General features: G+C 43.4%; 2 protein-coding genes across 3 annotated transcripts; one reads left to right on the forward strand and one right to left on the reverse strand.

Annotated features, from left to right (window-relative positions):
- Positions 1–2,772: 2,772 nt before the first annotated feature.
- Positions 2,773–14,268, reverse strand: EIF2D (eukaryotic translation initiation factor 2D). 2 transcript variants are annotated; one of them, XM_084301721.1, is made up of 15 exons: positions 14,149–14,268; positions 13,286–13,476; positions 12,700–12,783; positions 10,494–10,584; positions 9,729–9,836; positions 8,801–9,090; positions 8,471–8,588; positions 8,045–8,090; positions 7,234–7,337; positions 5,619–5,777; positions 4,865–4,954; positions 4,666–4,761; positions 3,461–3,581; positions 3,142–3,316; positions 2,773–3,044 (listed from the first exon to the last, which is right to left on the reverse strand). In XM_084301721.1, the coding sequence occupies exons 1-15, from the start codon at positions 14,202–14,204 to the stop codon at positions 2,974–2,976; spliced, it is 1,800 nt and encodes a 599-aa protein (XP_084157847.1). In that variant the 5' UTR covers positions 14,205–14,268; the 3' UTR covers positions 2,773–2,973. The 2 variants fall into 2 exon arrangements, with proteins under 2 accessions (XP_084157847.1, XP_084157848.1); XM_084301722.1 differs by lacking the exons at positions 12,700–12,783; positions 13,286–13,476; positions 14,149–14,268 and adding an exon at positions 12,044–12,186.
- A 920-nt stretch (positions 14,269–15,188) lies between these two features.
- Positions 15,189–26,850, forward strand: DYRK3 (dual specificity tyrosine phosphorylation regulated kinase 3). The gene is made up of 3 exons (XM_084301993.1): positions 15,189–15,322; positions 16,216–16,331; positions 20,301–26,850. The coding sequence occupies exons 1-3, from the start codon at positions 15,283–15,285 to the stop codon at positions 21,870–21,872; spliced, it is 1,728 nt and encodes a 575-aa protein (XP_084158119.1). The 5' UTR covers positions 15,189–15,282; the 3' UTR covers positions 21,873–26,850.
- Positions 26,851–27,436: the final 586 nt, after the last annotated feature.

The raw sequence follows: 27,436 nt of genomic DNA on the forward strand, positions 1-27,436 counted from the left end.
TGGGCATGGGATGACAGTTCTGTATAGAACACTTAGCAATACATATCCAACAGCCTAGTCCAGGGAAGCTCAGAACTTTCACAAATCAAACCCCTTCTGAGCTACAAACAGGTCTGACACCAAGGGAGAGGAGCTTCGACCGAGGCCAGGGAGTGGAGGTGGTACCATGAGCACAGGCTGCCTGTGCGAGAAATCCTTAGCACCAGGAAGAATAAGGGAACTATTAACCTCAGCTGCTTTCCTCCCACCACCCTCTTGTACCATGCTTCCTCTTGCTAAACCCTCTGTGTGCTGCTCCCACCTCTCCAGTCTGTACCACGCCGTGCTCTCCCTCCTTGGGCCACAGTGTGCTCATCTTCCCTCCCTCCCCGCTCACAACCGGTGCTCTTTCTGCATGCACAGGAAGGTTACCAGGTTTTGCTCTGTACTTGGAGCTAGGAGGAAGCCTTTCCCCCTTGCTCAGTGCTCCCAGTGTCTCCAATGCTTGTGCACTCCCCATCCTTCATAAAATCCTGTAGCTGGAGTGTCAGCTACTGCTGCAACTCGAACCAGAGATCCTGATCACTGAAGTACAAGGAATGCTACAGGGATGCCAATCCGATAAATGATTTTCCCCATGTTTACTTTCAGTGCTTTGCACTGAGCACATTGCACACAGCCAGGTTCAGTCTTCCCTCTGTTTACACAGGACACAGCAACCAAGTGTAAAAAGAGAAGAGACCATTAAAAGGAGCTGGAGCATGTGAAATGTTTCATACTGACTTGATGAACCAAGTGTCCCTGTGAGCTCCCTGTCGCAATCCCACCTACATGAAGTGGGAAGGGAGGGAACGGGTTATTAGGTAACAGTTGTGATGGAGACAACTTGAAAGAGTCTAAAATTTACCTCAGTGCCTTTTATTTTTTTTTCCTTAAGTGTGAAAACTTTACATTTGGGCTAAGGAAGATTTGGAAGGGGCTTTTGTCAAGACGCCTTGTCAGTGCTCCCCCCAGTTACCTGAAGTACTGTTGTGATGAGGCTGCTTTTGTCCATAGGGAGAAGAGGAATGGTTGTATTGCTTTCTGCGAGGTGACTGTTTGGCTTTTTTTTTTCCAGGTTTATACTTGAGTATGTTTGTTTATAAATGGTAAGGGAGCATAACTGCATCACGTAAAGCCTCTCAGTTTGTATAAATGCCACTTCGTGCAAGCTTAGTTCCAGCTTATATCTTAGTCAGTAGTGTAAAAGGGTTTGCAAACAGGGCTCCAGCCTCTGGCATGCAGTGCAGGAAGGGCCTCCCAGCTGTACTGTAATCTTTACCCAGATGACCTTTAACAATATGGCAGCAGCCCAAATAGAGCAGCACTTTTCCAGCTCTAGGGCTGTCTGCCCGTTTGTAAGACTTACTACTTTGCTATGTACTCGTGAAGTATTCAAATAACATTTATCTAGTGCTTCGAGTCTTAAAAGCACTGTATAAATACTTCTGTTCAGTCAAGAGCAAGAAAACTGCAGAAACCGCCATTGGTTCTGAGAAGCAAGATCCAGATGTTTGTTTTTAAATCCCTTATCTTTCTGGCTAAAAGTTGCAAAGATCTTTTTTCTTTTTTTTTTTTTTTTTCTTTCTTGTTGCTGTTGTTTTCTATTAGAGTTCTGGTGACTATCTCCTTTTCCATTCCTGGAACCCAGCATGTCTTTGAAATTTTGTAGAAGGCATGGCTTCTTATGCAATTACCGTGAATGCTGCTGAAAACCTCCTGCAAAGGGGAGGGCTGTTTCCTTTGTTTTTTTTTTTTAAAGATATGGGGCATTTGAAATGGTAGGTACTGAAACTCAAAGTCTCAACAGTCAGTTGAGCTGTGTCTAGGACAGGCATATTGGGCCCCTTCCTTAAAGCGCAAAATACTGTTGGCAGTGCCTTTGGTTAGTATATTGTGTTGCCTAGTTCATGTGAATTTATTTTCCATGTCTATTGTAAAACATGTAAAATAATGTGTATAGAATGGAATAGCAAAGCTTCTATGGCAAAGTGAAATGCATTTTTTGCAATGCTGTAATTTATTTTTATTACTCCCTAGTAATTCTATGGCATTTTTAAAAAATGTCCCACTTTCAGCTTTTTTGAAGGTTCTGAAAATCCTTATTCACATGCAGATGGTGTAAGAGACAATGACAATAAAACTGTCAATAATTTAAAAAAATAATAATAATCTCTAACTTATTTTTCTGGCGTCTTCCTATGGTACTTCCTTTACTGAATCTAAAGGGAAAATATAGGACTCCTTCCTAGAAGTGAATTTAAATATCTTAATCCTACTATAAAGTGTTTAAAGTCTAAGCTTCAGCTAAAGCAGTATGGAACATCTATTCCTGTGAAAACAAAGCGTCCTATCAATTGCCTTAGTACTTTAGATGGCTTTGAGAGAACTATTACCCGTGATAAACTACTGTTAATGTCATACATAAAAATGTATTTACATGTGAAAATAATATAAACCATAAAAATCCAGCAAATAAGAGTTCATTCTCCCTGCTGAAATGCCTGGTGTTAATACCTGGAAGTGTTTTAAAGGATAAAATCGAAAAGCAAATAGCTTTTATATTTAATATAGACAGCCTGTGGCACACTGTCCTTGAACGTTCCAAGGTGCTGTGTTGGAACATAACTTCACTAATATTTTGACTGAGGTTCTATTACTGTGCTTTTTGTTAAAAGATGCAAAGCAAGAATGTTGGACTAACCAGAAAAATGGTGCACCCCTACAGGCTTCTAGAAAATATATGGGAAAGGATAACTCCTGTGTTTTTTTATTTTTTATTATTTTTATGAAAAATGAACAGATACAATGAATATTATTATTTGGGAGAGTCCTAGACCTTGTAAAAATCCAGGACTCTTCTTTAAATGAATAGGGCCTGTACGTACCCTTGATCTGTTGGCAGAACACTTATAAATAATGACAGCTGAATAATTCTTACAGTAGATTTTTCTCCTACTTCTTCCGGCCAAGCTTTGGAGCCTTCTCAAGGCCTTGGATATATTTCCGAGGTAGCTGGTATTCTTCTGCAACATAACGAAGAGTTCACTTCAGATAAATACTCAGAGCTCATGAATTAAAATCTGTATTGCTATAACCAGTCCAGGTCCAGGACAGACTTACCTAGCAGCATCTTGGCCAGATGATGGATTTGGTTGCCTTGGATCTGGACCTGAACTCTGTCTTTTGTTCCAGGCACAGGGGCGATGGTGGCACTGGCCTGTACTTTTTGTTGTAGAATGTTGGCTACCGACTGTGGGTCCAAACCGTACAGCTCAAGGTTCTTGATAATTGTCACCTGCAGATTTGAGTAATTATTGCAAACATCAGTGCTGTGGGGTTTAGCAAATCATGTCCCACTCATCCCAGAAAAATAAGCTGCCAAAGCTGCTCTCAGAATTCAGGCTTCTTCTCAAAACCCATCTCCTTATTTTCTCTTTACCTTCTTGTTTGATGATCTCTGTGCTATGGTTATGTCAATGGGCTCAATCTTTCCTTTCCTCACAATAGGTTCTTGTCCAAAAAATGTCACCTGGTGTAAGGGCTGCAGGCGTTCAAGGCACCTGAACAAAGTTTAAACATCCAATTAGTCTATACAGTACACCAAAAATAACTGCTTTTTCCACTGCAGCCTCTCACAGGACTACATGAAAGCCAAAATTCTGTGTGAGAAGAATTTGTATCTTAAAGATACTGCATGATGATCTCATGCAAGACTTGCATCCTAGACATTATATAAAGAAAGGGACTAATTAAAAAGAAAGCTAGACTACTGATTCACAAAGATTCTAGCTTAGCTCACTATTGGTAAAATGTCATGAATTGTTGCAGAGTAAAACCTTTAATTTTTATCTTTAAACTAGTGTTCTGCTGTTTTGCTCAAAGATTGGTGAAGCACCTTAAAATGAAGTTAAAATTCACCATAAGCTCTGCTAGTGTTCCACCAGCAAACATGGCTTCAGAAATAAAGGAAGCTTCTGCAGATGCTCAGAAGCATTGCATGATAGTGATAAAGATCAAGGCAAGTAAGACATCGGGGACATTCAGGCAAAATTTTTTGCTGCATGGAAACAACAGTCTTCTGTCAGCTAGCTGAGCCTCCTGGATCTAAACAGTGAGTTTACATTATAGATGCAAAAGTTGTGCTGCTGCTTCCAGTCAGTTCATGCTGAAAAGAGAAAACCATGGTCCTTGATGACTTTCTGTGAATCTCAATTATCTTGCCTAGTACTGTGAGGAAGAGCTGATGTATGTCAAGTCTAGAACTGCACAGCCAAGAAAGGCCTTGAACGTAAAAGAGCAAGATGACTGCCATTGCCTAAAAAGGGTATGTTCAGTTATCTGATGCAAGCAATGGCTTCCTCGATATGTACATACGGATTATATGCAGAACCAGGCACTGTTTGTTTAGAAGGCTTTCCCTGATAAATGCTTAGTGTGTAAGCAAAAACAAAAAGCCAATATTAGTATATGCCAGGTGGTTGTTAAATGCGGAGAATGAGACACTCTTCAAGTGAAGGTCTCTGGATGTTTTTCTGTATTACCAGGAGGCAGTTACAGCTTTACATAGCTCCCATAATGTCTGGCTTTCAGTTGCACACAATAAATCTGTACAATACTGAAACGGTGCATGGGGAAATCAGTCACCTGCTCAGGAGGTCATCCCATTTAAGGTTTGAGATTTCATCTTGTTCTGATTTATCTAACAGGCAGTCACACAGGATGGCATTCACCTTTACAAAGCTGCAAAAGAAAAGCAGGCATTAGGTGCAAACAAGCTCTCTTTTTGCTCTACCTTCAGTATCTCCTGTGGAAGCATGGTAGGACAACTTTCATGTATGCTTACTTTTTGTTTGCTTCATCAACCAACTCGTTAGTCTTCACATAGTTAACAATGATGTTTCTCACCTCGCTGCTTGAGAGGATGCTGCCTTTTCTAAACAGAAAGAAAACGATTACTTCAAGTAGTTTGGTGTTGAGCAGAACCACTGAGCTGACAGAAAACAGCAATTACCCTGGCTACATTTGGTAGCAAAAGCTCAATACTGAGCTATGTTTTCTGCTAGGCAGTGATTTTCTTGTTACACCTCAGCTCCTGTATGCCAGATAAAAGGCTCACAGCAGTAATTAGGGAGACTCTAAAACCCTTGGTGGGAGACTCGTTTGGGAAGATGACCCTAGTGGTGCCACTAAAAATATCTAAACTGCATCAAAACAGGCAAGATTAGGGTACAAGGAGGCAAATGATTTCTTTATATCATCTGGGTGTCCTCTTTCCAGTAAACTACACTGTGGGTGGACAGAACACGCCTTATCCAATGGCAAATTAGGACAATCCAAGTAAGTAAAATGTAGCAATTTCAACACTTAAATTATCACCTCCTTAGCTGTAAGAAAAGCGATGTATTTGCTGAACGCACTTGTCACAGTCTCTTTCCATTGCTTCACAAAAGGAAAAAAGATTATATTTTGATTCCCATCACCTTCCCTGACAGCATCACAGCCCACTCCCCATGAAAGCTAACAAGATGGTAGCAGCACAGGTTTTTAGCCTCTCTCTTCACCTAACAAAGATTCTGTTGTACTTTTTGAGTGCTTACTTGTGTCCAGATTCCTGAAAGAGTGGGACCATTTTTGTTGAGACCCCATAAAGTGGTATGATTTCAGGAGCATGGTATGCTTGTTCTTTGTCTTCACTCTTGCAGTCTTGGGCAGCAGAGGCTGAAGAAAATCCTTCAGGTACTGTAAACGCTTTAATGCTGGAAAATTAAATATATATATTAAAAAAAATATACGGTGGGAGTGAAAGGGACCTAAATTTTTAACTTCTGTTTCCACAAGAAATTAAGATCTGGCACATGATTCTTTAGTGGTTATTGATAAAGACTCTGGAAGAGAGGAGTAAGAACCATGTAGGTTCAGGAGCTGGAGTCTAAGTTCCTTGTATAGAACTTCAGATTCCATGCTTGCAGGTAAGAGAACTTGATGAACTGAGTTTGACTGTGCCTGTCTCCCAGTGATAAGGCCAAGTATGAGAGAAAACTTAATGCAAGAAGTCACAGTAATTCTGCCTCCTTCCAAATGCGGAAGAGAATATATGCTGGTATCTACCAAAATATTCTCCGTCCCATTAGTTGCCAAGGAGATGTTATGTAACAGAAGACCCATGGCCCACTGGGAAATTCTGAGAGCACGCTAATGCACTGATACGCAAAAGGAATGAGTAGGATGCTCTTGATATGAGGTAACTATTAAGCCTTAGATAATGGGAACATTGCTAGAGGAGCTGGGTAATAAGCAACCGAAAGGATAAGAGCATTTGTGTAAATCAATGTGTAATGGAAAACAAAGCTTTTTTTTTTTTTTTTCCTTTTAAGATTATAACTTTGCCTGCCAATTTTGCAAAGTGGTTGATTTAATACTGAATGACACTTTAAGGCTGTAATTTCATGGCCATTTATTCAACAGTGGTTTAACCTTTTCATTGGAGTTATTTTTCAGATAGGTAAGTTCATTTGGAAGCTAAACAAAAAGTCCCAGCACGCTGATGGGATAGAGGGGAGATGTGCTTAATTGGGAAAGGTATAAAACCATTATAGTTAATGCTAAATAATCAGGAAACTGCCTCATGGATATAAAACCTTGTTCCCTTCCCACAACAACAAAGAAACCCTCACAAACTATCAAGACTCACTGTTAAATTAATGTGCTGCTTAGTGACTGCTAAGAGGCTTGGCACGGTAACACCTTTAAGAGTACCCAGACTAGAAGCCAGAAATTTGTCATTTTAATGGTGCAACAAATTGCAATGAATTGAATCCTCCTTAACATTTTCAAACATGTTTCTCTGGAATATTTGTGTACTTAATACAAGGGTGAAGAGCAATATACATCTCTCAGGTTATCTAGTAGCCCCTTAAAGGTCTCTGGCTGAATGAACAAGAAAGGGAAGGCTGAAGTCACAATACTGTCATTAGACTCAAAGCCACTGAGTAAAAAGGGAAGAATGTAACTTTGCAGAACTTTACAAGCATAGAAAATGTAAGGACTGGTGTGTGGAAGCAGGATATAAAACCCCTCCATAGTGTACTAAGATTAGGAAACAAAGGCTGTCACAGGACTGCAAGCAGGGAATAGATAACAGCTGGCAAGGGCTGATTCCACTCCCTCCTTTCAAAGCCTACCACCTCTTAAAGGCTACAATGTTCTACATACTCTGGATGCTTCCAGTCCACCTCCACGATGCTTTCCACACCTTTGCTCAGCTCCTTCACTTGTAAGATCTTCTGGTGCTGCATACATTGTAGGAATTTAGAAAACTGAAGGAAGAAACGATCAGAAATGTGGAGTTAAACATTTTAAATTTGTTTTTGACTGCCCACAACTTACTTACTAAATGAGAAAATCTTCTTGGAAGGTAAAAAAAAAAAAACAAAAACCAAAAAACAAAAAAACACACTGCACCCCTTTGCTTCTATAAACACAGCAATTGCTAAGGAGCAGTGAGTGCCCCTATCATATTCTAAAAAAGAGTAAGCAACTGTTCCTTTTGTAGGTCTGCCACCTGTTTGCACTGTGACCTTCTTAGCCAAATAACAGCACATATCACAGGGATTACTGTGACATCTTTGGCAATACATTTTGTCTTTGTCATCTAAACAAGAGGCATAGTATCATCTCCATTCTCTTCTCTAGCTCTTTCTCTTTTCCAGCTTTAGAGAAAGAACAATCTCTTCTTGCAAACAATTGCACTGTGAAACAAGAGTAGAACCCTTTAATAGCTATCATAGCATATCAGAGAGCATTAGATACATTTAAAACAGATCAATGCTCATATTTTCTGGGCAATGACATTCCTCACTTGATCCTGCAGGAGCAGAGATGTGAGGAAAAAGAACTTGGATTGAAGAACAGATACTAGGCTTTTTGTCTGTTTTATTAATGCTTCAACAATTTAAAACTCAACATTTTTCTCTCCTTCTACTTCTTATTTCAATTAACAAGAAAAAATACAGAAAAATCTCACCTTCTTATAGCTTGATTTCTTTATATCCAATTGTTGTCCAGCGGGGCTATAAATTGATTTTTTTTTAAAGGTCTTTTAGATATGTCATGATTTCTTCATCAATCTTGCTATTTATGCTAAAAGTCTCTTAACAGCAAAAATATTAATCACACAAAGAATTACTTCAAACAAGCTAACAGACAGAACACGATGAGTTGATCTAGTACTGATGTCCCTGTGGGGAAGCAAACAGCCATTTAAGTGACTAAGAAATCTTGGAACAATTGCCAGTCTGGACAATCATTACATCGAAGTATTTGTTGTAAGAAGCAAGCGTAACCTTGGATAACCTTAGGTAAGGACTGAATTTTACTTCTGAGTCAAAAATTTCATCCTAAATAACCCACACCTTCTTGCAAATCCAAAGACACTCTTCTTACCACGTACCAGCATGGGAACATATGGCTGCGTAGAAACGTGCTGGTGAGCAGAGGGAGATCTGACTTCTTTACTTTGCATTTTAAAGCATGAAAAAAGCACTGGCTAAGCAATGCATCCATTTGCTCTGCAAGGAAGAAAAGAACAAGCATGCAGTGAGCAGCCTCTCTTTCTGAATGTAATGTTCAGTTCTTTCAGACCCTTTTTCAGGCCACACAGAACCATCTCTACCCCTGTTCTCACAGAGAGCTCTCTGGAATGCAGAGTAGCCTAGATCATGTGTACCAGCTTCAGCAAACAAAAGGTGCATAGTTTGGTTCCATTTGTACACAGAAGTACCTTGGGGTGTCCTGCTGTCCTCTGCTTCCTGCTGAACCTCTGTATTGTCATCGTCAGCTGTTTCTGCAGCTTTATTCTCATTGTGTTCCTCCTTTCCCATCAGTATGGCACAACTGTCTTGCTCCTTCAGGCTCAAATCACCGATGTCCACGTGCTGTAGTGGGTCAGTGGAGAAGCTGCTGACAGGCTCTTTCTCCTCCATCTCTTCCTCATCATCAGCACTCTCTTTTTCAGCAGGATCTGTTACCAAGGGAGCTAAGGTAGGAGGATAAGATTTGTCACCATATTCCCTATAAAAGGAAGAAAAAGCATAACATGGCTTTCTGTTTAATGCTTTGAAACCCATATGGCAACAATAATATTTTAAAAAGTTTCCCTGATTAAAAAGCATGGTGAGTTGCATGGATCTCAAATTATAAGATCTATTTTTAATTCACCTTCCTCCAAAAGCTCTGTGTTCCCCCATGAATCTTTATTTAAAAGTGAGCAATTAGTTGAATCCAAATGCAGAGCAACTCATTTATTCAGCTGAGATTGGCATAGTTGACCTTTTTAATGCAAAAATGATTCAAAGTTTTATAGAACAGGAAGATATTCTAAAATTAGAGTAACGGGGATGTTCTAATTTCATTTCTAATAATAACTGCATTTGAAGTAACAGAATCAAATGAATAATTTTCAATATATACATTTCCAATCTGCATATATCGGACAGACCTCATGACAGACACCTGCCTCTGTCAGAAAAGTGTGGTCGTCCAAAACATGTAGCACAGCTAAAGCCTTAACAGGGGTCTTACCGAAACTGTACCCAAATAACTCAGTACGTTGAACTGATAGATTAAGAGTACTGGGACACAGATTTTGATTTTCGGTAAGCATTTAAGAGTTGTTAAACATTTTACCAAGTGCCTGGCCATATACTCACCAGAGATGATCCATGTAAGTATGCAGCACAGCGAAGCCTTTCCCTTTCATTCCAGCAGCCAGCATCTCCGCAGTGGACATAGTGGCAACTGAGACAGCTACTGGAGCTCTGGGAAAAGACAGGAACATTACAGCAGGGCAGCACAAATACACTGTGCTACCTGAACAACAAAGAGCTGTGCCATTGTGATAGACCAGGTTTCTTTTACACTGTCCTTGAACTTTACAGCCTGTTTTTTTCAAGCATCTAGGCATTTTTGGGTTTTGCCCCATCTTTCTGGTATTTAAGGTCTTCCAAAGAATCCCAGGGATATGTGCAGTTGTGATACTGAAGTGAAAGCTGGGCAGTGACACATCCTTCCCTTTAGGAAGTTCAAGAAGCCCAAGTACTACTAACAGAGACTAACGGGGAAAAAAGAAATGGCAGCATTAGCACTGTTCCCTCTCTCTGAGTTTCCAGACAGACAAAAAGACAACTGTGTGGAATACAGTATTTTGTTAAAAATTACTGTTTCAAAACAAATCCACCAATTAGGCCCCAAGAGGTCCAAAAGAACCAATTTACATAGCTTTATACCCAAGCTCAAACATATCAGAAATTTAACTGGATGTTTTCTTCTGCCCAATTTTACCTACATGTGCATCAAATGCATGAGAATAATTTTGCTTTGATTTCCTCAAAAGCCCCAGAGTCTCCACATAAAAAAGCAGTTTTCCTCTCAGGGTTAGTTTCTAAGACAAGGTGTGAGTAAGGAGTCCTCTGTACCTGTTTCCCGAGAGGGTGACAGCACAGAGCATGCCCCGCTCTACTTGCGGAAAGCCAGAAGGTGGCACTATTACTCCTGGCAGCATCAGATCTGAAAAAAAAGCATCATTTCTCAATGAAAGATTCAGCCACGACCTCCTCCACTCCCCCTCTCCCCGCCCACCCCCTCCCCATTACTCAGCAGAAACACAAGCCTGTTAACAGCTGGGCACATGCCAGACAAAACATGATTCTCTGTTTTTTCCTAGTAAGGCAGCATTTCCTGCTACCACCCTGTGGATTAAAGGATCCTATTTATGATGGTGCGCACGGCGAAGAGCTTAAAATGCTCAGTCCCTTACCTGTCAGGCCCCAAAAGGGCACTGCTTTTAACAGAAAGGCATGAGCTTCCCAGGCCAGACAGCATTGCTCTTTATTATTGATATGGAAAGAGACAGGCATAAAGATGTGTGTGGAACCACCTCTTTATTCTTCCCTGTCCCAAGGGCAGGGTATCCCATCAACTCTCTCCTAGCATAGAGAACTGCCTAAAATTTCCCAATTTACATGACCCTCCTGATCTGATACTAGCTTCGCTCTCAGCTGTGAACTCTCCTGAGCATGAGGAAGCAGCCTGAACCATTTCCTTGCTGATCTGGACAGAAACGAGTGGGCTTTGTTGTGTGCTTCTTTCCACTTTCCATGCCAGGGATGAACAGGCTGCCACGTGAGTTCAAGTTTTCCATGCACCATGTACAGCAGCACCATGTTATCACCGAATTACATTAAGATCATCTGCTCTCCTTCCCTGTAGCTAGAATAATCCAGACCTTGCAGTCTCATGGACTGACCTGTGTTCCATGGTTTGGTTTGAAGCCATCTCACTTTCTCAGCATCCTAGTTTTAATGCACAAGCTGAAGAGGCCTCCAATATTTTTCCTCCCATTCACTGTCACAACTACCTCCAGCAAATCTAGAATGAACTCAGCAATTGCAACCAAGGCTCCACGTCTCTGAGGACAGAAATCGTGTAAGAACCTAACGTGACGAGGTAGGTAGCGTGTACGTATCATGTAAATAACCAGGACAGGCAGTCAGACCTTTGAATTCAGAGAACAGGTATCACGAATAGCACTGCCTTGCTTCTTGACTGCTCCCTAAAGTCTGCTCCCTCCCTCTCTCCACATCTGCAGTGCTGGATAGTCTCACGCCTCTCCTCCTATTGATGCAGCGTGGCTCTGTCTCTGTTCTCTGCCTTCACTGGCCATTGTCTCAGTGGCCAGTTTCTTATCTTTGGATCGTACCCAGAGGTAGCCTGGTTGCCAGGGAGATTAATGATCTGCATCCCTCTTTCCTCAATGTTCTTTGCCCATTAGCAAGACTTTTTTTTCCCCCCTGAAACTAGGTTACTACAAGTCAGCAACAAGGCTTGCTTAGATGTCCATCACAGCTACACATTCATGCACTTTATTTCCCCAGAAGCAAACTGAACAGAAGGATTTGAGTACTTCTACTCCAGATACTGCATAACGGAAAAGACATCTCTTTCTACATTGTACGCTTCCACTTACAGATTAAAGCTGCAATGGCTGGAATTCAATCCTTTCCTGATTGAGCAGTTCTGCCCTTTCATGTTCTAAAGGCCTGACTCTCATGATTCTGTACTGCATCCAAAGCAGGTTCCAGAAAATACGAGTCCTTTCTCTTCAGTCTTGATCCATAAGTAGCTGATAGAGCCAGGAATCCAGGAATTCAACCTCACCTGCACAATCCACAATTTACTTGACAGTGATTAGGACTGTAGGTTCCAAGATAACTAACTTATCCACACGAGCTCACCTCTGAATTGACAGAAAGCAGGGCGGCAGCAGATGAAGTCGGCTGCCCAAGGAGTGTTATAAAAACCAGACCAGTTACACAGGCAGTTCAGTGTCCCAGTTCAAAGTCACTGATCAACTTTACACCCTGAGAAGGAATTTCCAAACCCAAGACTCTCAAATGGAACAGATTACAGCATTTAAACAGCTTAACCTACTTTCTCATTCAGCAACTTGTCTACTGCTAATTTTCCTTTTTGGGAGGAAAACATGAATTACTTTCTGAATAAGTATTCTTTATACTTTTTCTTAGTTCCAGGTACATTTTTGTCACTGGGAAAGATAACACTAAAAAGCCCAAAGGGAATTCCTTTTTGCAACACGATGTGACAAAGTTCTAGTCCTCTTACCTGCTCCTCCTGCTAGCTTCTGTAGCACAGGAGGCCATGTCGAAAAAGCAGGGAGAAGATCTGGGTAGGCCCACAAAGCATACACTGTTCCAAAACAGAATTTAAAGATGCATCATTAAAAAACTTTCTCTGGCTGTTGCTTCTTGCCATCTTTAAGATTAAGCAGGACCGCACTAACCACAATTAACCACTCTCCTGTTATTTGGATAATCAAGACACCTAAAGTCAGAATGTTCCTAACATAATTAATAGATGGCTGCCTGAAACTTGACATCTCGCTTGTTGGAATTACCCCTTGCAGTGGACAAAAGAGGAAATAGTGCTATGATGCTATCCTATAACTTAAAACATTTGTTTTCTGGTTTCTAGCCTCTCAGCACCTTAATTTTCCTTTTGCAGAAAGAATCCAGAACTGCTGCTGGATTTCACACAGAATGTGGTAGAATAAGCACTTTAAAGATTACAAAGTGTGCATACACTACAGTGATGGGAGACAGGTAAGTACTTAGACACAAGCAAATCTTTTGGGGAAAAGTTGCTGTCCAGTAAGTAGAGAGGGAGGATTATTCCAGTCCACTATGCATACCTGTTGGATACAGTGCTTTCTCAACTTCAAACAGTATTGGGTTCCTGCTATTCGTATAAACCGTGACAGCCTCCCCTTTGTGAGTGTATATTTTGATGACATTAAGCTCCTCCTTGTTCGGAATGAACTCAGTTAATTGTTCGGCACTAAGATTTGGAAAAGCTGCTGCGACATCGGTTCGTAGTTTTCTCCTGTAACGATAAAATCACAAACATGTTACAAACCTGTCTAGACTGCCTCTTAAAATAACTCCAACATAAACAGTTACCGCTTTGGGGGCTACTCACAGGATTCCCAGGTTTTTACTGAAAACAACCTGGGGCATTTGCGTCTGGGTTTACACATGAAATAGCTGCATACTGGGAGAACACAGGGCGAAAGCCCAAACATGTTTCCCTGTTCCTGCTCTTCCTTGACATCTGCTCACAGTCTGTGATTTTGGGATGGCTCCGAAGGCCCGAGCACCCCTCTGTGCTATGGGGCCTGTCACCAGCACCCTACAGCACGGGCTGCAGACGGGTCCCTCTCCCCACACACTGTCTGGGCAGTCCCAGGAGATGGTTAAGAGGCACCAAGCGGGGTTTGTGGCATCTTTCACAGAAGCATGGGGTGAATCCCAGCTACCACCAAGTCACCCCAGCATCACCACACAAGTCAAAACAAACACAGAGCAGCTGGACGAGCCCGGCCACGGCCGCGCCTTCCCGCAGCGAGCACTGCGCGCTCCGAGGGGACCTCGCGGCCCCCACGGCCCCTCAGGCCCCGGCTCCTTCCCCGCTGCGCCCGGGGCCGCCCCGCTCGCTCCCCCCGGGGCCGAGCCCGGTTCCGCCGAGGCGGGCGGGGCCGCTGCCCCCGGCACTCACCGGTCCGAGCCCTTGATGGCGGTGTTGGAGCGCACCCGGAACGCCCGGCAGAACATGGCGGGCGCCCCGCTCCCCCCTCAGGCCGCGGCAGCCGCCATGGCGCCGTCCCGCGGCACAAAGGCGTCCGGCTGGAAACCGCCTCCCGGCACGGCCCGGCCCGGCTCCGGGGGGGGGGTTTAGGGGAAAAAAGCAGCCCCCAAAACGTCCCCAACGCCGGCAGCGGGGCCGCAGAGCTCCGGGCTGCTCTGCTGTAATCCCTGCGCAGCGCGCAGGAAGCGGTGAAGGCTCCGCCAGGTTGCTAGTAGCGGGGCAGGTTAAAGGCTCGGGCGTGTTGCGGGAGGTTTTGCATTAATAATAAGTTTATTTTTCGTTCCAAATGCTTTGTTTCGTGGAGGACGCGCCCTGGGGCTGAGGGGAAGCGCTGCCTGGGTCCCCGCGGGCAGGGACCAGACCCCAGCATGCTGAGGGAGGATGTAGTAAAACCCAAAGGCTGCACAGATATAAGGAGTTTTGGGTGCAAGTCTAAAATACAGAAAACGACTTTGTGAGGGGGACTTTTTGGTGTCTGTTGCGGTGCAGGGGGCTCGGGGCAGTGACCGACACCTCCCCAGTGTCAGGGTGCCTTTATCGCCGTGTCACAGCCAGGAATCCAGCCCGCTTGCGCCGCCGGTTATCTCAGGCGTCGCCTGATTACCGCAACCCCTGAGCCCACAGAAAGGAAAAAAAATAAAAAAATAAATAAAACGAGGCCGGGGCGGCTGCGGGGCGTCATTTCTGCAGCCGGCGCTGCGCCGAGCCTCTGGGGGGCGGCAGAACGGGGGCTCCCCGGTCGGAGGGCAGCTCCGCGACCCCCTCAGGAGCCGGTGCGGCGGGGACGAGCCGTGCCCGTGAGGGAAACAGCGGATAACGGCGGTTAACGGCCGCCTCATCGGCGGGGAGCGCTCCTCAGCCCCGTCCCCACCGTGAGGGGGCAGCGCCGCGCCCCGCCCGCCCCGGCCCCAGTGCGCAGGCGCGGCCGGGGGCTCGGTTCCCCTGGCAACGGGCGGCCCCGCCGCGGCCCGCCCGCCCCGGCAGCGCTGGGCCTGACGGCGGCGGCGGCGGGCCGAGGGATGGGGGCCGCCCCCCGCCGCCACCATGCTGCTGGGCAGGAAGCCGGAGGCGCCCCTCGGGGCAGGTGAGGAGGCGGCGGGGACCCCCCCGGGGTGTTTGAGGGGCTGGGAGGGGGGGGGCGGCGGAACAATGCGGCCTCCGGGCTCCCCTTCTGCCGAGCCCCGGGGCGCGGCAACGCCGCTGCCCTCACGGCGGGGCCGGGGGTGGGAGCGGGCCCCGCTCGGGGGGCTGCTGGGGGGGCTGGAGGCGGCGGGCGGCCTCCCCCGGGGCTGCCTCAGCCCCCCCGGGACCGCCTCAGCCCCCCCGGGGCCGTGACCGGGAGCCCGGGCCGGTCGGCTGTATCGCGACAGGGGCGCTGACGGGATGCGGTATCGCGATAGGTCGTGGGTTCGATGTCGGGTGCGCTGAGCGGTTCGGTTTTAGGGTCTTGAGCGGGGTTTGTCAGATGCTGGGCGAACCAACGCGACCCTCTTATTTATTTATTTATTTATTTATTTATTTATTTATTTATTTTTGCTTTTTGCAGCAAATCTGCTAATTTCCTCTCATTTTTAAGGGATAACCTACTTCAAAGCCGCTCCGACCAAGTGCCTACGCGTGCGCTCATTTTCTGTTGTCGCCCTCAATGAGGCTACTTTGGGATTATCCTGCTTAAGGGAAAAAAAAAGGGGGGGGGGAGTGCATTGGCTAAGGTTTCTTAAGGGTGTGTTTGCAGTGCAAAAAAATGATGAAAAAAGAGAAGCTCTAAATTAAAAGTGTCATAAATTCAGGTTTCCAAAGAGCTGTGTACTCTGAGGTATTAAAATACAGCCCAAACATCAGAGTTAAATTCTGAAGATCATTTAACAGCTGACAGAGAACTGAAGGTCTTACTAAAACATGAGGTGTGCTTTTATCGTGTGTCTCTATCCGTGCGAATCGTTGTGACTGACTGGTTTGTGTATGGAACATTTCCAGCCAGGTTTGGAGACGGATTATATGATTCCTATATGAGGATAGATCAGATCAGGTACCAGGAGTCTACAAATGAAGAACAAAGCCCCTCAGGACTTCCTTCCCTTGGAAGATCAAATGTGAGTATTTTAAAGTCTCCTGCGTGGAGGCTTGGTGTGGCATTGTATCTGACTATAGAGAGTAAATGAGACAAGTGGGATGTGGCAGCCTTTCAGTAGCTTATTTAGTGTGGCTTTTACTAAATATAAAAACAGTACAGCATTTTGTTGAACGTAAAACTTGCTAGGCAGCATCAGTAATCCAGTATTATTATCCTTAGCTCTCATTTTAATTAAGAAATTTATTTTACAAAGGGTTGAAGTGTTCTGCTCTGCCACCTGGTATGCTGATAACTATGTAAACCTACACCTTTTGCTTCAACTCTTGCACATTTCCATTTCAGTTTCACTTATGAAAATTTCAGGACTTCGGTGGGGGGTTGTGTGTCTTCCAAACGCCTTACAGAAGTATCTTTCTTCTCTGAAAGCTTTGGCATTATCTTCCACTTCATTTGCTAGCAAAATAGGTCTTTATGGAGTGAAGGTGTAAACGTGTTTCTCTACAGGAGCTGTGTTTCCTAAACAGGTGTGGAGTTACGGGATCTTTTCTTAAACTGTTCCAACTGTGCAGTAGTAGTGGTGTTCAGCTGTGCAGAGATCTGACCTTTATACGTGTCATAACCGTGTTTTGGCTGTTGTTGAGTTCTGGCAGAAGTGAAGGAGCTTGTGCTTAGGAAAAAACAAAACAACACAACCCTCTAGAAAGTGAAAACAGACATTTCACCAAATAAGCTGCATTTGAAAATCATCACTTTGTGTAAACTTGGTGTAACAGACATTAGTAATGAATTTGGTCTGTGCCATTCACTGAGCAAATTCAGTAGTGCCGGTCTGTGTTTCCTCTTTTAGCAATTCTGAGGGAGAGCAGCAGAAACATACAGGTTTCAGGAGCAGTGGATTGTTTTGTGGGGGGCATGTGGGAAATCCTAAACTGCAGGGCTTAAGTCATAATTTAACTAGAATTGTTCATAACTGAACAGAAGCCAGTGCACTGGAACTGTCAGGTTAAATGCAAATATAATTGCATGACTGTTTTTTTTCCATGGTGTATCTTATCCTTCACCTATATTTTGTCCATCAAGCCTGTTAACTTTTTAAGACAAGACTAAGGATTGCAAAATGCCTAGTTTTGCCATGATAGCACGTCAAAAAATACAACCTTAGTGGCGGCTTGCAAGCAGGAACTGAGATGAAGTGTGCAGGGATTGTGATGCTCAGTTTTGATGGAGAAGTGTATGGATTTAAGTGATACTCAGTTTCTTTCTTTGCAAGATTTCTGTATTACGATTTAATGTAACGTGAGAGTTGCAAACTTCTGAGATACGCAGCTGTCCATTCCTTTCATCTTAGTGATATAAGAGAGCATAAATGTTTCTGCTTTGAGAATAGATGGGTTCAATTCAGTTTGTGAAAATAACTGATGAGCTTTTGACAGCCCCACTGTGTAGGAACTGGGTTAACCGTTTTCATATAAAACTTCATTTTAAGTGAGAAGGATGTGAAAATCTTTAATGTGGTGCCAGTTGTGCTGTTGGTCCAATTTCTGGGCTTCTAATAGCATATTTTATCAACAACAAAAACTGGGCGGCCTGTGATTTGTAGAAGAAAGCTGCTGAAAGAAAGCTGATGTTAGCCAGAAGTCATCTGACTTGGTGTAGCTCTCCTGGGCTGGAGATTGCTCTCTATTTGTGGCTCACCGTCACGTGGCAAATGATTTTGGTCGCCTCCTGAGAATGAAATTTCAGTCCTTGCTGCTTATGGGTGTTGAGTCAGGTTTGAGATCCAAAGCCCCCTTCTCTAAGAAACAGTTTCAGGAGAAATGTAACTGTGAATTCCTTGTTTGAGTAGGAACTTAAAATACAAAATGTTTGCCCCAAACAACAGCACTAGGGGAGTTGCTGTTGCTGCTGGATAGGAAGTATTTGAGTATTTGGATGCAACACTGTTTGCTAGGCCTTGTCATGTTGCTAAAATTGATGACATTCAGACGGTTAACACCATTTTTTCACAACCAGATAGTGAAAGGAATTGATGTAATAGCTTCCATCTGTGCGGTACAGTAACGCCTTTTGAAGTCCTGGTGCTTAATTCACCCAGGTGACTGCAGGAAGCTGCTCTGCAGGGGCCTTGCTGATCTAAGCTGCCCCGAGACGGCTCTGCACCAGGATGGCTCTCTGCAGAGCTGTTCTGCCACCTCTCCTGAAGCCAGGCTGGGCAACAGCTGCTTCTGTTGTGCACGCAACTGAAACCCAAGTAGTAAGAACATGAAGTTTTGATTTCAGAGGTGAAAGTAAGACTCCTACTGATGAAGGGCAGGCTTTCTTCCCCCCTGGGTCCCCAGAAACTTCAGGAACCAAACAAGCATGAACCTCGTTCCACCTTTGTGTTTGCTGTTTGTTTGTAAACTTACTGTTTGTGTGTGCTCCGTTGAATAGCTGGCTCCGAAAATACGCCGCTCTTATCTCAGAGGTTCAGCCAGACTCCGAGAAAAAGGCGTTTATCCGAAGTTACCAGGGTTGGGCTTTGTTTTTCCACTTCAGGGTTTCTGGAAAGGCGTGTCTCTTACCGTACACTGTGGTTCGGGGTTGATAGGACTCCGAGTAGTGGAACTTAGTAGGATAGATCTGATGGCATAGCCACCCCTGAGCTACAACTGAATTCTGCAGAAAATGCCCATTTTTTGGGCTCGTGAGCAAAACTAACCCTTCAAGGCAGCACTGACAAATAGACTCTTAAGAGACATGTAGCTGGCTTTGGCAGGAGCATTCACTTCCCTTATTTACAGACTGTGCTAAGATGTTAGATTTTATGTAACTAAAAAGGAATTTGGTTTTATGGCTGTGGATCTGCAGGTTTATTTATATTTTTGTTTGATTCCTGTGTAGCTATTTTGGTTTTCAGGGATTCGGTTTGGCATGTGTCTCAAACCTTTATTTTTAGATTAAAGGACAGAATGGAAAACAGATGTTGCTACACTAGTCACAGCTTCTTCCTTGTTGCATGGGATGAAACAACACCTCCTTGCTGCCTGTCAGCAAGGAGCATCAGCGGGTAGAAAAGGGGAATAACTGCTGTGCAAATAAGGGACTGAACTCCAGGGAGTTCGACACTTACTAGTCTGTAAAAATGACAAGCTTGAAACATTTCACAATGCTTTTCTCACATTTAAGTGCTGTTTTCGATGCATTAATTTCAGATGTAAATATTTTAACGTGACAGTGTGTGGCAGTGGTTACACGCTACTGACAAAGATGTTGGAGTAAAAGATATTCTTGATTATTGAGGGCTGCCAAGTTTCTTTTGTAGTAATTATTCAGCTATCATGATTCCAAAGGAAGTATGGATATGATGTGTTTTTCCTCGTTAAAAAAGAAAGAAGGAAAAAAAGCCACCACCAAACGTTTATGTATAGATAGAAATGAAATTTATATCATTTATGTGTTTTATCTCATCCTGCTGTCATCCCTTTTCTCTGTGTTCAGCTTGGTTACACCAGCCTTATGTCACTTGCTGTCATGTCTCTGTCTTCCACCGGCGCGCTTGTCTTTGCAATATTCCTGACACTTCTCTGCACGTTCTTGTTGTGTTGCGTGTCTCGGACAGGTGCAAATTGCATCTGTTGTCGGTTGTGTTTGCTGCACCCACGTTTAAAGCTAAACATAGCCGTTCCCCCAGCTGTTTGCTGACCACGTGCATACTAGTAGGGATAGGTACTGCGTCCTTGTTGGAGTGTTTGATGCTCTGGGGTTCGCCCTGTAGGGACTTAAAAATACACCGTGTTTGTGCACGTGCCTGTTCCAGTAAGTTGCATTTTGTGCTCCCTTCTGTAATTACTCCTGTAGCTTGAGTTAGCTTAGGTAATACATTGAGCTCTTTGTATCTAAAGGAGATGCAAAACATGCTGGTGTTTCTATTTGTGATGTTGCTTTCTTTCTTAGTCCATGCTTTAAAACATAAAGTAAAGGTGATTTTTTGTTTCTCCCTCTGTAGGTTTGTAGCAACAAACTTGCCATGAAGGATCACCCTCTGACTGGAAGTCAGGTCAAAGTGGAGCAATTATTTGAGGACTCTGGTAACAGAAGGAGCAGTACTCTGCAGTCCGCAGGAATTACTGGTTCAGAAAGATCTCTTCCTTCCCTGGCAAAAGATAAGAGTATAGAGAGCTTAAGCACTTCTAAAGGTGGTGTTAGTTCCTCAAAAGCACACAAAGCCATTTCCCAAGCTCCAGAGCAAGCTGTCAAACAGTACAAACACCAATTATCTGCTTATGAGCAGCAAGAGATATTCAATTTCTCTGAAATTTACTTTGTGGGTCCAGCTGCAAAAAAGAGGCAAGGAGTAATTGGTGGTCCCAACAACGGAGGCTACGACGATGACCAAGGCAGCTACATTCACGTGCCCCACGACCACCTTGCTTACAGGTATGAAGTGCTCAAAATCATTGGCAAGGGCAGTTTTGGACAAGTTGCTAAAGTCTACGATCACAAACTCCACCAACACTTAGCCTTAAAGATGGTTCGCAATGAGAAGAGATTCCATCGGCAAGCAGCGGAAGAAATCCGGATTCTGGAGCACCTGAAGAAGCAGGATAAAACTGGCAGCATGAATGTTATTCACATGCTGGAGAGCTTCACCTTTCGGAACCACATCTGTATGACTTTTGAACTCTTGAGTATGAACCTGTATGAGCTGATTAAAAGAAATAAGTTTCAGGGCTTCAGCATCCAGCTGGTACGCAAGTTTGCTCACTCGATACTGCAGTGCTTGGATGCTCTTTATAGGAACAAAATCATACACTGTGACTTGAAGCCAGAAAATATCCTCCTGAAACAGCAAGGGAGGAGCGGAATCAAGGTCATAGATTTTGGGTCCAGCTGTTTTGAGCACCAAAGAGTCTACACGTACATTCAGTCTCGATTTTATCGAGCACCAGAGGTAATCCTAGGAAGCCGCTATGGGATGCCCATAGATATGTGGAGTTTTGGCTGTATTCTGGTGGAGCTATTGACTGGATACCCTCTTTTTCCTGGAGAGGATGAGGGAGACCAACTGGCTTGTATGATGGAACTTCTGGGAATGCCCCCTCAGAAGCTTTTGGATCAATCCAAGCGAGCCAAGAACTTCATCAACTCCAAGGGTCACCCGCGCTACTGCACTGTAACTACGCATGCAGACGGGAGAGTGACCCTGAACGGGAGTCGCTCGCGCAGGGGGAAAATACGAGGTGCTCCAGGGAACAAGGACTGGGTGACGGCACTGAAAGGCTGCGACGATCCCTTGTTCATCGAGTTCTTAAAAGAATGCCTCAGCTGGGATCCTTCGGTGCGCATGACTCCAAGTCAGGCTCTAAGGCACCCGTGGATTTGTAAACGAACACCCAAACCGCCCAGCACTGACAAAACCTCCAGTAAACGGATATCGAGCTACACGAGTTCCTTCACGGGAATTGGTTCTAAGTTGCCTCCTGTAGTTGGGGTAGCAAACAAGCTGAGAGCGAATTTAACCTCCGACTCCAGCGGCAGTATACCTCTATGTACTGTGCTGCCAAAGCTGGTCAGCTAATAGCGGGCTCTGTGGCTCCAGAACACACACCTTGTATTTCAATCGTTTGTTAATAACGTGTAAGGAAGTTAAATGCAGAGGTTTTTAATGGATTTTACTTTTTATTAGAGGATGAATCTTGAATATAAAAAGTTTAGTCAAAATGTAAACTTTTAAAGGGCTAACTTTGATCAAATTGTTTCTCTCACAACATGGTGCATATACCGCTCTGGATAGGTCAGCTCCTCTGCTGAGTAAAATGAGTTTGACAGATGTGCTATTTAATAATGCTGTTTTAGACATCAAACTTTCTTATCAAGACGGTTTAGAAGATTATTTTGCTTAAGACAGCAAGGGAAAATAATTTAAAATGCATATTTTCAGTTAATCCCCAAATTAATTATTTTTATTTGGGGGAATGTTTTCACATCTGTTGTCAAAAGCACAAGTGCATTAACGTAATGCATTAAGAACTTGCTTGCAAATGGCTAACTTACGTTTGAAGAATTTGATTTCTCTGTGCTGCTTTTCCCTTACCTATTCTGCCTGAGATTTTTAAAAATACCATGGGATATAAACACCAAGAGAGTTTGGTGTTGAAATTTTGTAGTCTGATTTTAAATTTTTATTTTTTTTTTCAGAAGACCTTGGAAATGGCACAGAGCACAGGATATCTCTAAATAAAAACAATTTCTGTGCACTTGCTATCTCCCTTAAAAACCTATGGAAAACTGACAAGGAAATTCAAATTCAGCACTGGTCCATCACAAGTGTGGACCAGTGTGTTCAGGCCTAATGAATCAATTATATGTTTTTTAGAGCTCAGATTTAAAAAATCAGTTCTGCCAGGTGTGTGTGTGTGTGGATTTTGTGTGTGTGTGTGTGTTTTTTTTTCCTGTGTTGTTTCCAAAACAAAAATGTTGAATTTAAGGAACCATCGAATCTGGGGTCTGTTCTACACGTTTGAGATTCTGATCATTTAAAAAATGTCTTTGTTGTGTAGAGTGAATTCCATTGCATTAGGTGGAGCTCTTTTAATAAAAAAGCAAAGATGCCGCCCTGGTCAGATAAGGAAAAGATTTGAAGGCCCAGGACTATAACTAGAAAACGTGGGGGACAGGCCTAAGTGGAAGAGTGCTCTGAGATCTCACCGTAACCTACAAAATATCAGGAAAAACCGATAAGTTGCAAAAATTGGTGGATCCAAATCAAAGTACATCATGGGATGAATCGCTTTATTTCTAATCGTATTCCTTCAGGTCTTTGAGAGATGTTTCTGCATGCTCGAGATGCATGAGCTTGTATTTCCTTTATCTTCCAAGAACATGAAATGGTGGTGTGACCTGTAATGACAACAGCACAACTTGTTCTGGTTGTTAGTACTTGGAGCCATATGGCCCGAGTCCATTTACAAAAGCATCTGATCTCTTGCCAGGTGCCTGAACACAATTTTAAATACAATTTAGAGCTTTTATGAAGAGAGGGTTTTAAATTTAATGAGTTTCTCCGTAGCAGGTTTCTGATGTTAAAACAAGGAGACTCTCATTATACAAACAAAGGCATTATCAGGGTGATTTTTAAGATAAGGTGACCACGTGTTCAATACAAGACCCTTCTTCTGAGAAGATGGGGCTGCATTTTCTGCTCTGTTTTAATTACAGCACTTGGGAAATGCTGGATGGAGGCTTTTGTGAAAAAGCCAAAAGACAGACCCAGAGCTCCAAACTTTCCCGGGCTGCTGCTCAAACTGAGTTTCTCACGCATTTAGTTTTCCCAAGTTCTTTTGTTTTACGAGTATGAATGCAATAGGCTTAGTAATAATATGAAAATAACGTAGTCTAGCCTTTATCTGTGCAGCTACAAGTAATACCAGTGTGTGTGCAATGCTCATGGCTCACTTCATAATAATGCAGGACTGGTATTTTTTATTTGGCTCAGCCTAGCGAAGTTTTATTTGAATGGAGAATCAGGAAAACAGGGAGGGAAGTGGTAGAATAGACCACTAATTTTAGCAGAATCTCTAAAAATGGGGCAGGTTTTTTCAAAGCCAGAAATATTATTCTTCCTTCTCTGCCCTTCCCCATATGCGTTTTCAACATATTTTTTTTTTTTAAATGTACATGGGGAGTGAGGAGCAATAAGTTGGTACGAAAGAAGCGTAGACAAAGAGCACTTTATGTAGAAAAACTATAAAGTGATGGTGGTGTTTGGAACCTGGAGGAAGGCAGGAGAGTGTTCGTGTGCTAGGAGCTGTGCAAAGAGAAGGTGAAATAGCCCTTCTCCAGAAGTAGCAAGTAGTGTCTTGGTTCTGGGGCATTTTTATCTCTAAAATGCCAGATGCAGAGTGATTAGATCTGGTTACTAGCAGGTAACTTCCAGTGTCACAGCCCCTAGCATACGTACAGTGCTCTCACTTAAAGCTTGTGCTTTGAAACTACAAATACAATAATTATTTGGCAAGAATATGGCTTTTTTTTTAACCTAGAAAATGTGTTCATCTTGACCTGATGAAAGAAGGTGCTCTTTGAGTTGTGTATGGCTAAGAATCAATCTCACTTACCTGGGACTGTTCCTGTAGTTCAAAGCCAGGTGCTGAGCTGACTGTCTTGCTGATCTGGGGCTCTTGCCTGCACAGCCATAGCAGATGAGAAGCAACAAGAAGCAACTTCAGAAGATTTTTGCTGTATTGAAAAGGGGTTTCTTCATCACCCAGGGAATACAGCTAACGATATTTTGAGCTTGTTTCCATTTACTAAGCCCCCATTTTCTTTATAAAATACATGATTTCAAGGAAGTGTGACACACTATTGCCAAAGCAGGAGAGCCCGTCAAGTTAGCTGGTGGATTTTGTGTCTGGGACATTTCACCTGGTGAGTTAGCACAGGAGGTGCACGCAGCCACGGGGCCGGAGCAGAGGCTGTGCTGCTGAACAGCATCAGCTGGAAACCGCGGGTGCACTCACAGTGGCTGTCATCACTGAGATACAGTTGAGTCTCAAATTCACACTGATTTCACAAATTCTCACGAATTTTTGGAAAGCCGAACACTAAGGAGGTCTGAAATCACTAAAAGTTCATCATTTTAATCATTTGTGATAGTGGTTAGGATGTTGAATGAAACTGATACAAAACTTGTCTAAATAGAATAACAGCAGCGCTGATTTCTGAGGTACCTCTTTGTTTTGCAGGGCTGTTAATCTGCCAGCACTAGTGAGGTTCCACTGGAACCCGAATCATGCTCTTCTAGGAAGTTAGCACAAGACAAATGCGATTTACTTGAGTTTGTAACAGACATCACATTTCTAAGAATCTTAATGAAGTCACCCAAACTTGTTTTAAACTGTTCTTTACAATGTTTCCTGTTTGACTGCACACATTGTTAGTCTCTGTATCGTGAGTAACATGCTCTGTTTATTGTTTGCATCTTAGCTCTTTGTTTTAGCAATATTTTATAGAAACAAGTGACAAGGCATGGGCATCGCATCCGACAGATACATGTTGCTTTCACACTGGGGTCCAAATATCCTACGGCTGTCCTAGTTGCAAGGAGAAACTTTGTTTTGGTGTGAACTCAGCGGGACAGTAACGTATTCACTGTGGAACATGGTACTACACACACCAAACCGGGCTGCGTTCAGTTCTGCACAGCTCTGATTGTCCTGGTGGGAGCTTGTTTCACACCAGGGATCTGAGCACGGAGGTCGTCTGCGTACACCAGGTACTCCTTGCCAGAGGTTTTTATCCATCCATTTTGGGTAGGAGCTCTAGGAGTTCAGAACAAACGAATCTGAACGTTTTAAGGCACGTTTTGTGGGCGTGCGACGCAGTCTGAGCTTGTTTACAGTAGTTGTGACCTGTGAGGACTTCCATGCAGTTAGAAGCTGTTAAAGGTAGGAATTTATTAATAGAGGTTCTTTGCAATGGTCATCCTCTTCGAAACTACCTCTGAAATAAACCTAGGGTCCTTTTTAAGGGGGTATGCGCTGCAGACTGCAGCTCTCTCTCTTTTTTTAATACTGATAGCTGCTTTGGCTGCCGAACATGTACATGATGATCTCAGCAATGTCTTACTAATCCTCGCCACACAAGCAAAAGGCTGATTCTGCACCCAGAGATCTGTGCTGAAATGATTGATACAAATCCCCTGCCTGCCAAAGTTTAATACTGTTGTGGAAGGGAAGAGCCAAAATAACACGGGAAGGTCTGCAGGACTTCTGTGCGGTACCCAGCTGAGATTCAAAGCAAACCACACTGAAAACCCTTTTCCTTAATAGAAAAACTTGCAACTTTTTCATGCCTTGAGCACTCGGAGTTGTGGGTACCCAGCAGTTTTGAAATCTGGACATCATGGTTTTATGTTGAGAGTATAACAAAGAAACCACTTCACTTTTTTTTTTTTCTTAATTTGATACGGGTTTGGGGAAATGTATACACTTCATCCTTCACATAAAGGAGCCCTTGAGTGTTGTAAAACTCCACTAAAATCTTAGCTTTTTACTCCCACTGTCACGTGTAAAACCCTTGGGGTGTCAGAGCAGTCTTGCATAGGTGAACATGGTCGCTGCCCTCAGAGGGTGCAGTGACTTAACCCAAACGCAGTTCTTGCAGGCTGGCTAAGGAGGTCAGTAAGCCTGTGCTGAAAGAACAACCCGTGTTCCCTATACATAGTACTGTGCCTTATCATTTTACCAGCCTACATCTGTCTTGGTGCAATCAAATGACTATTCAGGGGTTCTTAAACATCGCAGATGTTCACACTCAATGTCAATACGTCTAAAGAACTTGCAGGTTAGCCTTTTTATTATAAATATTGTGAAGAGATGTAATAAGGTGGAAATGTAGAAAACACTTAAGGTGCATGTGAATATAACTCTCTCTGTGAAGGAACACTTTCGAAATAAGTCAGTCTCAAACTATGTATCTAAATGTAATGGGCAGATATTTCCTAAAGTTGTACTTTGGTTCATTTTTAAAAGAAAATAAATGCATAATTTTCTTTAGCAACAGACTGTGCAAATTCCTGAAAGACATACTTGGATTAATATATACAGAATACACGTAGATATTTGATTATTTCCAGGTGGTGTGGCTTACTTTGTATTGCCAGATCCTAACTTCTGTGGCATCTAGAGATCAGCAGAGAATTTTCAGGCCGCGCGAGCAGATGATTTCAGCGTGCCAGGGCTAAATGTGATGAGCGCTCTGATCTGACGGACGTTCTTCCCATTAACAGGGCCATAATTAGAACTTACCAAAGTTTTGCCATAGCATTCTCTGCTTGTCACTTTCTTATTTAGTCCACTGCAGAGCTTTTTAAAGCTCAGAATCCTGCTTATCCCTAGGCTGCAAGGAGAAATCCAGTAATAGCCACTTAAGGAAGATTTGCTTTTATTAGAAACCTATAAATGGGTAACTTACAGTACACAAGTGGATATTGGAATAGTTTGGAGATGAAATCATCCCGCAATAAAAAGGTCTCTAGCTACGACCTATCTGACTGAATGATGTAAGTTACGTGCAGAAAGTTTGCAGGCAACAGAGTGGATTTTTTCCTTATTCGTTTTAATGTGGGTGAACGTCAGATGT

Source organism: Netta rufina, assembly GCF_964035555.1.
Source record: "Netta rufina genome assembly, chromosome: 26".
Lineage (NCBI taxonomy): Eukaryota > Metazoa > Chordata > Aves > Anseriformes > Anatidae > Netta > Netta rufina.